We start from the raw sequence: 15,399 nt of genomic DNA, 5'->3' as shown, positions 1-15,399 counted from the left end.
AAAGGAGGTTGTAGCGAGGTGGGTGTTGGTCTCTTCTCCCAAGTAACAAGCGATAGGACGAGAGGAAATGGCCTCAAGTTGTGCCAGGGGAGGCTTAAGTTGGATATTAGGAAAAATTTCTTCACGGAAAGTGTTGTCAAGAACAGGAACAGGCTGCCCCGGGAAGTGGTTGAGTCGCCATCCCTGTTTAAAAGACGTGTAGATGTGGCGCTTAGGGACATGGTTTAGTGGTGGACTTGGGAGGGGTGGGGTGGGGTGGGATTCCAACCTAAACAATTCTATGATTCTGTAATTCCAAAAAAGCATAAAACAACCATGGTAACTGGTGGTCCAGACTAATGTGAAATGAAGTAAAATAAAGCGTAACTGTAACCGAGGCAGTGATAGATTGTTCATTTGTATTATAAATAAAAGCAACATTCATTTACGAGTGGATTCTAACCTCTTCCTGCTAGCTGATATAATTTCAGGGTGATGTCCCTGATACGTTTTAATGAATTCATGTCTTGAAGCATTTTTTCAACAGCGATACTTACTATCCTGTTTTTTTAATTGAGTGCTAAGTGCCTGGCGCTGATAAAAAGCAATTCTTATCTTTGAATCTGTACTGGGAAGGCTTGTAGTCTTAAATTTTGTTACCTAATCGAAATATGCAATTTGGATAGGACTTTTTATACAGAAAATCCTGGTTGTCTTGCTCGTAGGGACCATCTGAGAAATTGGCTCTGTACAGTTCTGCATTCTCCCACTATTACCATGTTTTCCACACAAAATACTGAATTTCTGGCTTGAGTGATTTAAAAAGATTTTTAAAAGATCATTAAAAAATAATTTGTATTGATAAACCAATTTGATCAATTTGTTTTCACTTTTTATATGTGGGAAGAAACACAAAGAACATAATTCCATGGAAAAGATAGTGTTTATATCTTCAGGAATGTCAGTGTTGGTAATAGACTGGCTTAGTTTGATAAATGCAATAGGAAATTTGATGCAGCTTCTGTTCAGTAGTATTACTAAAAGAAAACAAAGGCAGTTTTGGAAAATATCAGTCTGTCTTGCAGTTATTCTTGAGGAAGCATCTGCACTCCGTTACCTAAAAGATGCAGACAAAAAAGTCAATAAATACATAGAGCTAGCTGCCGTGAAGGCAATGTTTCCTTATTATCTATCTGGTAATGGTAGACTAGGTCTATTAAATTTGCTGTGATACGTGCTAATTTCAGAAGTAGTTAGGAGAACTCTGCTATGCAAAATGTTTGATCGTTTTTATTGAACATTTAGGGGTTACTCTTTCTGCCAAGGTAATGAAAAGCAAAACTTAAATGGGAAAAGACCCACACCCATCAAAATTAAAATGCAATATATTGCCTGGTTTGTAACTCTTTGGTTCACTTTTTCTGCAGGGATGTGGGAAGCAAAAGGTTTGAGGGGAAAGACGACTTCACTGTGAATTTTTAAGTGTGCAAAGGTAAATCACAATGATTGTATCTTCTCTTAACAGTGTTTAAGGAGCTGCTCTGCAGGATAGGACAAGAGAAGAACGGAATTCCACATATTCCAAAAATTGCAGAAAAGAAAAACAACCGTTACTCCATCCCAGATATGCCTGGAGATGTGGAGCAGATGTTCCCCCGTGAAAAAGGAAACAAGAAAATGAAAGCAAACACTGTATCTGGTGGGAGAAACAGAATCAGGAAAATTTTAGACAAGACCCGATTCAGCATCTTGCCTCCAAAACTGTTCAGGTTTGTCAGACTCTTCTGGTCAAAAAGCAATTGTTCCTTATTAAGTTGTGATATTTTAGTTGCTTGGTATCTTCAGTCATTATGCCCGTGTTGCTTATATTTTTTTAAAAAATGCAGCAAATCTGACCCATAAATGCAGAACAAGACCAAAATACCTTTTCTCTCCCAGTGAACACTTTCAAATATGCTTTTCCTCTGTCCTTGTTTTGAAAGCCTGTCTACAACGTGTAATTAAAACATCTGGGTGCCATTATTTTTCTTAGTTTCGTTCATCCCGAGATGAACATAAGGAGCTTAATGCACAAAATTGAAACAAAATTGTTTTGCAGTGATGGCAGTGTGAGCCAGTCGCAGGACGACAGCATCGTTGGGACTCGGCAGTGCAGACACAGCCTGGCCATCATGCCTATTCCAGGAACGCTCTCATCCAGTAGCCCGGACCTGTTGCAGCCTACAACTAGCATTCTGGATTTCTCTAATCCTTCAGGTAAAACAGCAGCATTAGCTTGACTTACAGGATGATTAGAAGGCAGCTGGTTCAGGGGGAAAATTACATCTTTTACCAGCATCAAACATGCCGAGTGCAGTTACCTGTTTATCTTGTGGCCCTAACAGCTCCAAACTGGAGATTTGCTGAAAATCCAAACTGCCTGAACCTCTTGCCTGCTTTTTTTGTAATGTGACACTTAGCTTGTTTTTACAAAGAAATGTATTTTGCCACCTCTGAGAGTCTTTGATCTGCTGGAGTTTACCAGAGCTCTGGTGGAAGCAGGTTGTCCTTGTCTGCACCTTTCTCTTTTGTCATCTCTTCCCAATACCAGTACTCCTGGTGATTTGACTTGTCCATCCACCATCTTTGAGTATATATTTCAAGCAGTATTGTGGATAGAATAGGACTGCCATGGTACCAGCATAGTGATATTAATGTTTAATGTTTTACAAACATTACGTATATTCAACTGTATGTCTGAAAAACGGCAAAATGTTTTGAGACGTGTAGCCTATGCTTTCATTGGTATTACTGTAGGAATACAGTTTATGGGGTGGCTGCAGGAGGCATTTGTTGTTAAATGCAGCTGCCTGTAAACATGTCAAGTCAGAATCTTGTTTCCCTTTTTCAAGTGTAAGTTCTGTGCATAATTACATATTCTGTAAAGTGCCTTGTGGCTATGACTTCCTTATGTTTATGTAAACTTGCACATTTCCCCTTTGAAAGGGATGTACACAGATACATCCTATCAAGTGCATAAATATCCACAGCAAATAAGTTCCCTTTTTGCTGCAAATCCAGGTTCTTGCTGTCTGCATGAGAGCTACACGCATGTTCTCTAAGAATCTTCATTTAATATTACACAAGTTACTGCATAATATAAAATGTTGATAACTAGTCCTTCTTACCTTTAAGTTTACTATAACAAATATTCTGTCATTTTTGAATGGCAGAGAAAACCAAAATATTTCTGACAGTGTACTACATACACTTGAAAAGTTTTGTAAACATCTTGATTTGGTGTTGACAGTTTTTTTTTCTTTTTTTCCTGCCCGCAGCTGTTGGGTTTTACTGTAAGTATCCTGATGTATAGCATCCTGTAGACGTTAATATTGCATGGCTTGCCTGTTAAACTTAACACTTTCATATGTTGCATTGACATAGTTATTAGTTAGGGCGTTAGATAGTCTTGTGCCCTGTAATCTTCCCTTAAAACAAATCCATAGGTTCCCTTTATGGGCACAGTGCTGTACGGAGGCTGAGACCTGCGTTTTATTCCCATTTCTGCCACCGACACACTGGCAGGTTACTTCATTCCTTTAAAGCAAGGTCACAGAGAAGCGAAGTTGCTTACATCCCTTTTATAGAAACTGAAGTTTTAGGTGATAACGTAGTTTGAGATTTAGTTTGTTCTTCTGTTGGACTCTGAATAACTAAAATTATGTGCATGCAAACTTGAAACGTGTTTTGTATTGTCAACACAAGCTGAACATGCGTAAGAAAATAATTTTTATTAATGTTTACCTGCTTAAAAGCAAAGACCATGAAGACAGACATGTGCTTGTAATGTGTTTCCCTCACCTGTCACAAGTTACACTAAGTTTTGGTTGCATGGTGATTCTTCCCCGCCCCCCCAATTACATTTCAGTTTTTGGTTTTATACCTTGAGTGTGTTCTGATTATTTTTTTTTTTTTAGGTATGTTGATACCAAGGTGTAGATGTTTGCCTCTTCTGTTGATTTATTATGATTTTATCAGTTCAGGCATTTCCCAAATTATTCAATGCGTCATTTTCACCACTTTCACGCTGAAATAAGTACATAATATTTATTTTTCACTTTTATTGCCCCCATTCATGTATGCTTGGAGCTTTTAAAATTCAACTAGTCCCCAACTATTAATGAGACTATTCTGGTAATGTGATAGTCATAATAATGAAACTGTTAGTAGAATTAGTTTTCAATCAGATTTTTTTTAACACCCTGTTTCATCCCATCTTCCAGTGGGACTTTTTTTACAGCTGATGTTGAGGCTTTCTTTTTTCCAATGGGTAGAAACTTTTGATGCTGAATCATAAAATACCTGCTTACTTTTTGTCCTGAAATTCCTGCTACTTGCCCCCATAACACCATTAAGTCCTGATGCAAGGTCACTGCCCCATTAATAGAGATCTTAATTTCTTCCTTAAGCGGTGGATTTTGACAGAAAAAAATTAATGTATAGGCAATGGGGTAAGCAGCGTGTAAAACTCAGTGCTCAGAGAGCTGCTGCTGGGAGGACCTCGATGCACAGCCCAGCAGGATGATTCCCCTGGCAGAAGTGTTGATTCCCCTTGGGCAGAGGGACGCCTGGTCATTACCTCCCCGCGGCACTCGCTGCCCTGCCCGGCGATCCAGGGGCTCCCCTCAGGTGGCAGGTCGCATACCTCAATCCACGGATTTGGCATTTATCGCTGAGGTTATTAAAGGCTGGTCAAATAACAGTGAGAGAAGTGAAGGGCTGCTTTGGAGGCTCTTGCTGTAATAACAGCCCTTAACTTCTCTCACTGGGAATCTCTGATGCAGGAGTTAATGGCACATCTGCCTCCGACATGGTTTTTGAATAGTTGCAGGCTCTGAAGACGTGGCTGAGGGCTCAGTGAGAGCCTCCCACCTTCTCAGGTCTGCAGAAAACTTGTGAAGTTTTAGTCTTCAGAGTTTAGGGAGGGGAAAAACTCTGCTTCCCTGAGTTTTAAATTAGTGTGCACTCTGACTCTTGACTCTTTTTTTTCCAATCAGTTTTATTTTGAAAATCAAGCCTTCTGTAATAACTAATGGAGCAAATTATTTCCAATCATCAAGCTGTATGTTAAACGTGTTTCTTTAGATACTTATTTCCTGCTGTAGGCTGCCTCAGATAAAGCTGCTCTCTAATGCATTTATAATACATAAAATGTGCTATAAATAAGTACACTAACCAAAGAATTAACTGCTGGCAGCAGCTTAGTTCCTTCAGGGTGAGAGATGGAGTGTAAAAGTTTGCAGCTAGTAATGGGATCAACCAAATCTGCCTTCCTCTTCACGTCCTCCCGCCCGCAGCCCATCCACGCGTGCTCGATGGCTTCCCGTCCCTGGGAAGGGTACCCTGGCACGCACGTTGATTCTGGCTCTCGCAAAGACAAAAGAGCCAAAGAAGGAATGATGCTGCCAAAGTTTTTAAGACACGCTGAGAAGGACAGTGTACAGCTTAGTAATATATCTAGATGTCTTGTACTTTGATTGTGGTCATGGGATGATAAAGTAATTGAGTTGTAGAAACGGAGGGAGGAGAAAAGTCCTCTTTTTTTTTTGTCCTCTCGAAGTTGAAGGAGACGACTGATTATTTTAATGAATATTTATGAAGTCCAGCATGGCTTTTTTTCTTGCTAGCTGCTTTTTGTTTTCTGGCTATCAAATGAGACAGTAAATGACCTCGTGTCTTTTCAAGGGACAATTAACTTCATACATTAAAGGTGTTAATTCTGTTATTTTAGATATTCCGGATCAGGTAATAAGAGTTTTCAAAGCAGATCAGCAGAGTTGTTACATTATCATCAGCAAAGACACTACAGCAAAAGAGGTTGTGAGTCACGCCGTCCACGAATTCAACTTGACGGGAGCCCCGGAAACCTACTCCCTCTGCGAAGTGTCTGTCAGCCCCGAGGGAGTCATCAAACAACGGAGACTCCCAGATCAGTTCTCAAAATTGGCCGACAGGATTCAACTCAATGGACGGTAAATGGGCCCTTGTTGTGATTTCGGTTTGGATTTATTTGCCTTTTAGGACTGAAACAGCCGAAAGAAACATTGGAGAGGGATGTTTTAATTAAAATAGACAGGTATCTGTTAGAAGAACAAGCAAGTAAATGTCAGTAACTTACACTTCCCTCTCCTCTTTTTCTTCCTTGTTTCACCTTCCTCTTCTGCACCCAAAGAACCCCTCCCCAAATGTACAGCAAGCTTGCTTGATGACAACTAAATGTAGCAGATCAGGATAACATATATAGTGGCTTACACTTAAAAAGAAAAAAGTTATATTTGTTCTGACACTTTCCACATGTACTTCAGGACTAAAGCAAACAATTAATTTCTTTCTCAGTGATGTCATGTTGCAATGAACTGATACTAACCTGAGATAAATTCTTCCATTTTTATATAAACCGTTATGAATGTTTCTGAAATGTTAAGTGCTTCAGTTTTATCTGATGACCTGATCCATACCAGAAGAAAGTTTATTAAGTAAAAAATTCTTCAGTCGTCTTTGCTAGGCAACAGAGGGAATTTATGAGGAATAAACTTTTGTATATCTGAAAATGATCTGCTTGGGACCATGGAAATGAATTTTCCAGATACATTTTCATTTCCTGAATACTATGTGCTTAATGTAAATATTAATATGCCACACTAAATTTATGTAAAAAATCACACTAAATTTGTCTAAGAAATGGAGAAATACGTTAACAAGAGATTTCTCAGGACTAATGTGTATTTAAAATGTTATTTTGCTGCTGGATTTACAAATGGAAAAGTAACTGACCTTTTTCTGAAGGTGAAAGCTACAGCATATTATGGAGTACAGTATAGAAAATATTAGCAAAGAGGTAGATTAAAACAGCTTTTGAAATGTTTTTTTTACTTCAGTAATGATGGTATCTTATACCAGCTAAAGCACAAGGTTATGCTGTCCCTTCTTGCCTCTGTCTTTGCCTCTTACACTGGGTTGTCAACAGTAACGCGGAAATACTCTCGCGTAAACACCCCTGCGCTGTCAGTAGTGTCCACGTTGATTGCCGTAGGTCAGTGTCTTTGTGTTCACAAATCCTTTGAAGAGCATCTCTAACGTTTTTATTGTAACTCAATTATTCTGTAGGTATTATCTAAAAAACAATATGGAGACAGAGACCTTATGCTCAGATGAGGATGCTCAAGAGCTACTGAGAGAGAGCCAAATTTCCCTCCTACAGCTGAGCACTATCGAGGTCGCCACTCAGCTTTCCATGAGAGACTTTGAATTATTTCGCAATATTGAGCCTACAGAATACATCGATGACCTTTATAAGCTGGACTCCAAAACAGGAAATGCTCACCTGAAACAGTTTGAAGATGTCATAAATCAAGAGACGTTCTGGGTTGCCATGGAAATTTTAGCAGAGCCCAACCAACTCAAAAGAATGAAGATTATTAAGCATTTCATTAAAATTGCCCTCCACTGTCGAGAATGCAAGAACTTCAATTCCATGTTCGCGGTTATAAGGTAAAATACTTCCCATTTGTCAGATCTGATTTGCGCTGTCAAAGGCAATTCTGTTAGTCTAAACGGAAAGAAAAGAAATAGGTGTATCCTGAACAGATTACTGACGGTGCCGGGTGGTTTTAAGGGAATTACCAAGCTTTTCAAAAGCCAGACTGTGCAAAGAGATGTATTGCCGCTGCAGTGCTTTCCTTCCTCAGCCTCAGAAGTTCAGTCTTACTGCAGTGGTTGATGTGACTGTCTCTTTAACTGTTACCTAGCAGGGAAAGAGAAGATTTGGACAAAAGCACTGTTTGACTGATGAACTTCAGAAACCTGCCTGAACATTGCTGTTGTTTTCTGTGATTCTGGCACCCAATTTCCCTTTTTTTTTTTTGCAGTCATTGTTACTTTTTCAGTGTGCACTGAGTCATATCTGCGACGATGAGATTACTTTATTTCTTCCTTTCATTGTAAGGACTTCCTCAAATCAGTCTTGTTTTAGTTTAATTTTCCTTGTCATTCTTTCCTGTCATCTGCTTGCTTCTCCAGTTTTTTTTTTCCTCTTCATACGCACATTTAGACTTTCTCTTCTGATTTATGCTAGATGCTGCTACTTTAACAGCATGAGTTCAGCATTTCCTTTATTTGCAATTATCTTATACCCAGGTTTTACTTTAAGAAAAAAAAAAAAGTGCTGTGATTCATCAGACAGAGGTCTGGATTCATGCTGTATCCCAGCACCGGCACTATCTTTGAAAATACCGTTTTTAAATATTTTCTTCCATGTCTAGCCAGTTTATCAAATGGTGTTGGCTTCTGTTTAGTCACACATTAAAGAATTCATTAATTTCCTTAAAGGGTACTGGGTGACCATTAGGGCTGGGGCTAGTCATTACGTGGTGAATACACATGTGGATACTGAATCTATATTCTGCTCTCTTAATTTCTCATGGTTTGTTGTAGGTGGAGAAATGACTCTTCCTGCTTCTCAGTTAAGTCTAATCAGGCCATGACTGAAGTGGTCTTTGGTCAAAAAAAAGCAAATAAATTAGCTTTTGTTTTACCCTTATTTCCAGAGGAATATGTGGTTTCTAGCATATGCCACAGGGGTTCTTTCTTGCCTTGCATTGCATATCAATACGATGCCATATGTTTCATGAAATAGGAAGATAACCATCCTAATGTAGCATGTAAAAGAGGAGCTGTATGGTGGCATATGTTTGATTTTTTTCATATGAGAGAAGGCTTTGTTTGTGGTTTGACAATAGCATAGAGAGAAATCTGTATTTAAAAAAAAAAACCAAAACGAAATAAGATTTTGAAGCTTTCAAAATGAGAAAAAAAATCTTAGAATAGCATATCCAGTAATTGTATGATTCTGGATTTACTAATGAATGCTGGAGAATATCACTTTCCAGTTCTGCAGCTACAAGGACTTTGCAGTCATTGCAAAATTTCTTGAGCAAAGTGGGTGACAAATTATGATGGGGAGGATGGGTAGATTTAATTTTGAAAATTTTTTTTTTATTGCATCCAGATAATTCTGGATATATTTTTACTTAATGAGAACGTGGGCACAATAGCAAGTTTTAGCATATCTGCTGCTTCTAATACTCAGTCTGTTGGTGCTCGTTTACAAATGCTCCAAACATACTCCTCGTAAGTCTTTCCGCTTTTGCTTGGGATAAGCTGTGCACTGTTCTCAACTGCTACTGTAGCCGTGTATTCACCTCATTAATTTTTCCCCCTTTTTGTCCTTATTGCGGTATACGTTTTTACAGGAGAGAAGCGGTTCTTAAATTAAATGGGCATCAGTACCGTGTTGCAGAGAGATTGTTTTGGCAGGCTAATTTGAAATTTGTACCTTGTGAATAGGAAGCAGTCATGCTTTTTACAGTTCTCTTTTTCACATGCTCGCAAGAGTGAACAGCAGAGGTTTGTTGTGATGAACTTGCAGCCTGGCGTTCACCCAGCTTTGCAGTTAACCTTGTGAAAGCTATTTTTAATCCTTAAAGCCAACCCTTTACTTCCATGTGAAAGGTAATGATTCTGCTAACAGCTGATAATGAAATGTATCTGCCTTACAGTGGGTTAAATCTCGCACCAGTGGCACGTCTCAGAGGCACTTGGGAAAAGTTACCGAGCAAGTATGAAAAGCACCTCAGAGACCTTCAAGATCTTTTTGATCCATCTCGAAACATGGCAAAATACCGCAACATCCTTAGCAGCCAGAGCATGCAGCCTCCAATTATTCCACTTTTTCCTGTTGTCAAGAAGGATATCACGTTTCTGCATGAAGGTAATGTCAAATATAGAGAAATAATAAACTAAGCATTGAATATGCTTTAGCCCTTTCTTCAGTGCTCTGATTCAACAAATGTCTGAAAGAAACTGCCACCAGTAGGATGCTTTTGATGCGTCCTTTGTAGGAGTAAAATAAAATAGAACTCTGAATGCATAATGAAAGAGACTGATCCTAGACAAAAATTAAATGATAATTTTTAATATTTTAAAAGCAATGCTTAATCTTCATCAGCTGTCCTAAGGTTTAGGGTGGCGGAGTAGGTGAGTGTGCTAACTGGTAGTTACACTACTTCAAATACATTTCTCTTACAAAAACTTGTTGCTGCGATGTTTCTAGGTTTTTGTTCCATGTTGTGGCTTTCAGACAGCTGCAATGATATAACGCCTCCTACTCTCGCTTTCAGCATTTTCAAGGGGTTTTGTTTAAACATTTCCATTTTTTTCCTTTTACACCAAGTTCTGTTCGTAATTGGTTAAGGTGTTAAGCATTTCCGAATACACCCAATTCTTGGTTGTGATGTTTCAGAACTATTTGAACTGATTTCAGAATGTGGACGCTGTTGATGTCGGTTCTATATTTATATTATTTTAACATCTATGCCAATGAATTTGGGCATAGTTCGCTTACTCCTCTTTCCTCCTACTAATACTTGTTACTTTAGAAATAGATTAACAAGAGCAATACCAGGTAGTCTGAGTGGGCCCGATTATCATTTGTGTTTTGCCAGAGTTTCCTGTTTTCTTGCTATTTTGATTAAAGCAGTTTTGTTGATGGAGGGGCAGGGAGGGAGGAAGGGTAATGTGGGGGACTAGAAACACATTGCCCATTAAAAAGTATTTCTTACTCTTTTTTTCTTTTTCCATATGTGTGTGTGTGTGTGTTTCAATTATGCAGGAAATGATTCTAAAGTGGATGGCCTGGTAAATTTTGAGAAACTCAGAATGATTGCCAAAGAAATTCGCCAAGTTGTCAGAATGACCTCAGCTAACATGGATCCGGCTGTAATGTTCAGACAAAGGTGTGCAATTTAGAAAGACAGTAGGATTGAAGGTGTCTCAGAGCGGGAAGGAATCTGGGTTTGTGTGTGCATCAGTACGTTAATATTTCATTGTGTAACTTACCATTGACATCTACCATCAGACCCGCAATCTTTATCAAATTGTAGCAATACAATTGATGCTCCCAAGACCTGCTTTTAACAACTACTAAACCAATGTGTTGTCTTTAAAAAGCAAAGAAGTAGTTCTAATTTTAATGATTCATATTTTTGCTAAATAAAATGTTAGCGTCAGTAGAGTTTTGGGAGACGTATAATATTAGGGGGGTATAATACTATCTATATATGAGAGAGAGAGATCGAGAGATCTAAAAAGCACCTAAATCACCCATATATAAATCTGAAATGTTGCTTCAAAACAAAACCCCACTGATAACATACAGAAACCAAACAAAAGATTTTTTATTTGTTCTAAACACAGCTTGCTCCACCTTCATAATGTTTGATATGTTCAGGGTGTAAGCAGGTGGAGGGTGTTTTCTTGTTTTGTTTTTTCTTTGTTTTTTTTTTTTTTCCCTGATGCATAATATCAGGCTCTGTGTTAACAGACTGCAGTATAAAAGCACCATGACTTCTAATCTGGTGCTGATTAGCTCCAGATTATATTTAGTGGAACTAAATAATTTCCTGCATCTGTTTGCTTCCCCCTGGCTGAACCAAAAGCATCAGCAACTCCATTGTGACTGTGCAGGGTCCTGATGCCTATAGACCCCTGCCGAGAAGGGTTTTGTTGTCCTTTCCTTGCATTGTTAGTTTGCCTCTTGAACTAATGGGCCAGACAAAAAAAACCCCAAAACCTCAGGATGCAGTTCAGGTGGGGAGTTGGTGATAAGATGATGTTCTGTGCTGAATCACTACACGGTTTCTAATTCAAAAAATGACAGAATAGTCTTCTGAGTCATCTGTTACGTGTGTATCCCCAGCAGTGTCTGGCCAGCAGTGGAGAGCTCTGAACACCGTGGAGTGAGCAGAGCACAGAGGAAGCTTAATGGGCAGTTGCTTGGGTGAAGTGTGCTTTGTGCAAGCCCTAACTAAATTCCAGTTGATAGGTCACCTGTGCAGTTGTAATTGCCTTTGATTTATGAATTCAGTTGCATCTGTGCAGTGGAAGGAAATAGCGTATGCAAGGATACGTAGCATATATAAGAGCATAGAGATTTGGTTCCCTGTGGTCTTCCAGTGGTCAGGATTCACAGGCGATCATGAATCCTGTCTGGTTTTTGTTTTCAAGGCTGACTGTCAGGAAACATAGGTATTCTGTTTAAAATTGGTCCAATCGAGGTTTGAGACAAAAATAACAGATCCCTTGTTAATATTCTTTAAAGATGGATTCGTTTCAAAGTGGAGATTCACCTTCATGCTATTGGATTTGAATTAGCAAAATTTCCTTTTCAACGTAAAGTTTTAAAGCTACTTACTGATAAGTTATGATTGCTTTTCAGAAACTTGATGAAATCAATCTATAAATAAATTTCCCTGATGCCCCGTGCACTTTCTAAGACCTAATGAAGTCTAATCATTAAATGAATTTAATAGTAAATAGTTACCTTTAGTATGTTTTTTCAGAATTACAGAACACATTTTAATGACCATAATTTAAATTACACACACTGACATAAAATGCTTAGGTATCTAATATTAGAGATAGTGCCAAAGATTAAAAGAAAATAATTCCATGTTTTCGTATCATTTTATATTCATTTTCATTGCCTCTGGTGTTTGATCTATCAGTTTGTGTTATGAAGCACCAGTAAATGCTTTTGAAGATTAAAAATTAACAAGAAAAGATGTTTGTTAGTGGTAACATGAGACTTGCTAGCAAGTTCATTACCGATTAATATAGAGCATCTAGTTTTTCAGCGTGTATTTGGCAATTAGCTTGTTTTCCAGCAAGCAATGAAGAGAAAACAACGTTATAAACTTGAATACTGATGATGATCTCTCATACACTTACTGCAATCCTAATGCAAAGAATAAATTAATTTAATCACACTTTCTGCAATATGAATAAATTAAACAGTTTTCGCTCACTCCATCAAAATTGAATTTGACTTATGGGAAATACTTAACAGGAAAATTTAATGTGAGTTTGGTTTTTAAATTCATAGGTTAAACTTAAAAAGAAACAAAAAAACTGATAGATGTTCTTTAATATTAAAGTATTTGAGCAAGTCCTGCCCTTGCATTCCATTAAAACATTGTGTTATTGTTTGAGAAGAATTTTGCTGTATAGAAATTTTTTCTTTTCTGTTCTTTCCTGTCTACATCTTTCTTCCTGACTCTCAACTGTTTTATTTTTTTCCTGTGCTTTTCTGTTCAAATACATGCTTCAATGTATATGGCTCTTGCTTACAGGAAGAAGAGGTGGAGAAGTTTGGGGTAAGTGTAGAGATGAATGCAACTAAGATAAATAAAGATTATGCAACTCTTAACATACTGCATCCTCCTCGTTAGTGCATGCATCTGAAATACAGCATGCATTTTTATTAACCCTGCAATACATATTTTTGGAAAACAGGAATAAGGGGTTACAGTCAACGTTATACTGCAGCTATAAAAATTCTGAGTTGCTTTTGTGTACTACCTAAGTTGTTTGAGTTTTGGCTTTATGCATAAAAAAAACCTGCTGTGCAGTTATATTGGAAGGCAAACTATTTTGGGAAATAAATAACTTGCTTTTTAACATGTATCAGAAAAGTTTAAGCCATTCTGCATTTCAAACTATAAGGACACTTTGAATTGTGATAATGATCTAGTAATTTCCCCCCTGAATTTTGAGTTCAAGCTTCAAAGTATTTATTTTTAGGATATATTTAAAATGTATCTCACATTTCATACACCAGAATCCTCATTGATTTCCCTGGGAGTCTTGATTGTGCGAGGACTGAATAATGAAATGACCACAAATGAGAGTACTAAGACTGGCTAGTGACATTCCTGACTGACACATGGCAGTGATTTTAAGATGACACTGTAGCCATATTTTATGTGTTCTTATGTATATTGTTGCCCATAAATTGTTCTCTGTGTACCTGAGCCTATGTGCCTTTGCACTTAGAAACTCTACTTCTTTTCATACTGCGGGCATCTGGTTTAAAGTCAGCGATGCATTAGTATGTCAACAGTTTGCATAGAGGATGGAGGCAGAAATGCTCACAGTGCTTCGCCCTCCGTACAATCGCTTTGCAAGTCGCAGAGGAAGCCTGGTGTGGCAACGTGGTTTGTCAGCAGAGTATCCAGGCACTTCTGTGCAGAGAACAGACTTACCGCCACCAACAGTGATGGTGACAGTGCCAGGACTTGTGCTAGGCAAACTGGGAGAGCAGGTTTGGATACTGGTCCTGATGCGAAATCAGCAACGTGTGGATGCTGATGTCTCGGTGCAGGAGAGCTCGGCTGGCAGCGTTAGGTGGTCAATAACCAACCGCTCACAGTGCAGCTCACGGGGGGGAAATACCTGGGACCCAACTGGAGCCACCATAATTTCTAGCCCCTGGGATTACTGTGAACACAAGTGAATAAGGAAAAATCATTTTTAAAGGAAATTGAATTAAATTGCCTTAAAAAGTCAAGTCCAGACTGAAAAGAAAAACAGTCTGTACATAAGCAATAAAATACTTATATCATTAAAAATAAACATAATGTAGTTTCCTGTTTCATTATATAATAGGTATTAGCTTTGTTTTTATTGGTAGGAGAGGGGAGTGAACCCTTGGCTTGAATAGGTGTGAACAGCCCATCATGCCTTTTGCTGCTCTTTGCCTATAATAGCATGACTTTTTAATTTAATTAAGCTATAAATTTCTGCCAGTTTTTATGCTTATATTTTTCTTAGATTGATTTATTTAACAACTTTGAAAATATTGCTGTCAGCTGTTTCCCACCATTTCTTATTTTTTAAGCTCAGTGAGCTCGATTCCTTAGACTTCCTCAAACGATATGTTTCGTTCTGACTCTTTCAGCCGTTAACGGCTCTTCTGTACTGGAGTTTGGTTATTCTGCCACTCGTGATTCTGTAAACGCACCCAAGATCTTGATAAACAGCTTTACAAATAATTTGACCTTTTAAAATAGTTATTCCTCTGAATGTTTAAAAAAAAACCAAACAAACCCACAAACAAACAACTTCAAACAACTTTTTTGACACTTCCCATTAGAATTTACATGTAACACATACTGTGATCTCCCTTTATTAAAAAATGGATTAGGACTGGTGTGGCCATAGGACTTTTGACGGTTGAAAGAGGTGATGTGTATATTTGAACTATACCAAGATCAGTTGTTTGGTCACTGATTCAGTGTGAATAGGAGTGACTGTCAGGGAGAGTAACGGATGTACGTGAACCATTTGGGGATTATTTATTTTTGCTTCAGTTGCTGATAGAATTGGCAGCTCAGAATGAGGAGCGTTGCGGAGCGTCGTCTTTCATAGATGCAAGTCTGTGCATATGTGTATTATCACTGCCTTCCTGACCTTTGTTGGGATACATTATTTTAATGAGCTGCTCTTCTGCGAATGTTTTTACTTAATTGGAGAAAGAAGTTAAGT

The 15,399-nt window shown here is 38.2% G+C and overlaps 1 protein-coding gene across 1 annotated transcript in view; it reads left to right on the top strand.

The window, feature by feature from the left end:
• The window catches only part of RAPGEF6 (Rap guanine nucleotide exchange factor 6), a 139,794-nt gene that overhangs the window by 100,570 nt on the left and 23,825 nt on the right, over positions 1-15,399 (top strand). The window contains exons 16-23 of the mRNA XM_009285932.2: positions 1,505-1,748; positions 2,078-2,235; positions 3,297-3,311; positions 5,750-5,990; positions 7,126-7,509; positions 9,576-9,787; positions 10,688-10,811; positions 13,206-13,229. Of these exons, the coding sequence (XP_009284207.1) occupies positions 1,505-1,748; positions 2,078-2,235; positions 3,297-3,311; positions 5,750-5,990; positions 7,126-7,509; positions 9,576-9,787; positions 10,688-10,811; positions 13,206-13,229 (1,402 nt within the window). The remainder of the gene's footprint in view (positions 1-1,504; positions 1,749-2,077; positions 2,236-3,296; positions 3,312-5,749; positions 5,991-7,125; positions 7,510-9,575; positions 9,788-10,687; positions 10,812-13,205; positions 13,230-15,399) is intronic.

This window comes from Aptenodytes forsteri, unplaced genomic scaffold, assembly GCF_000699145.1.
Source record: "Aptenodytes forsteri isolate BGI_AS27 unplaced genomic scaffold, ASM69914v1 Scaffold54, whole genome shotgun sequence".
In the NCBI taxonomy this organism is placed as follows: Eukaryota; Metazoa; Chordata; class Aves; order Sphenisciformes; family Spheniscidae; genus Aptenodytes; species Aptenodytes forsteri.
The sequence above is the reverse complement of the archived record's forward strand: the minus strand, read 5'-3'. Positions and strand labels throughout refer to the sequence as shown.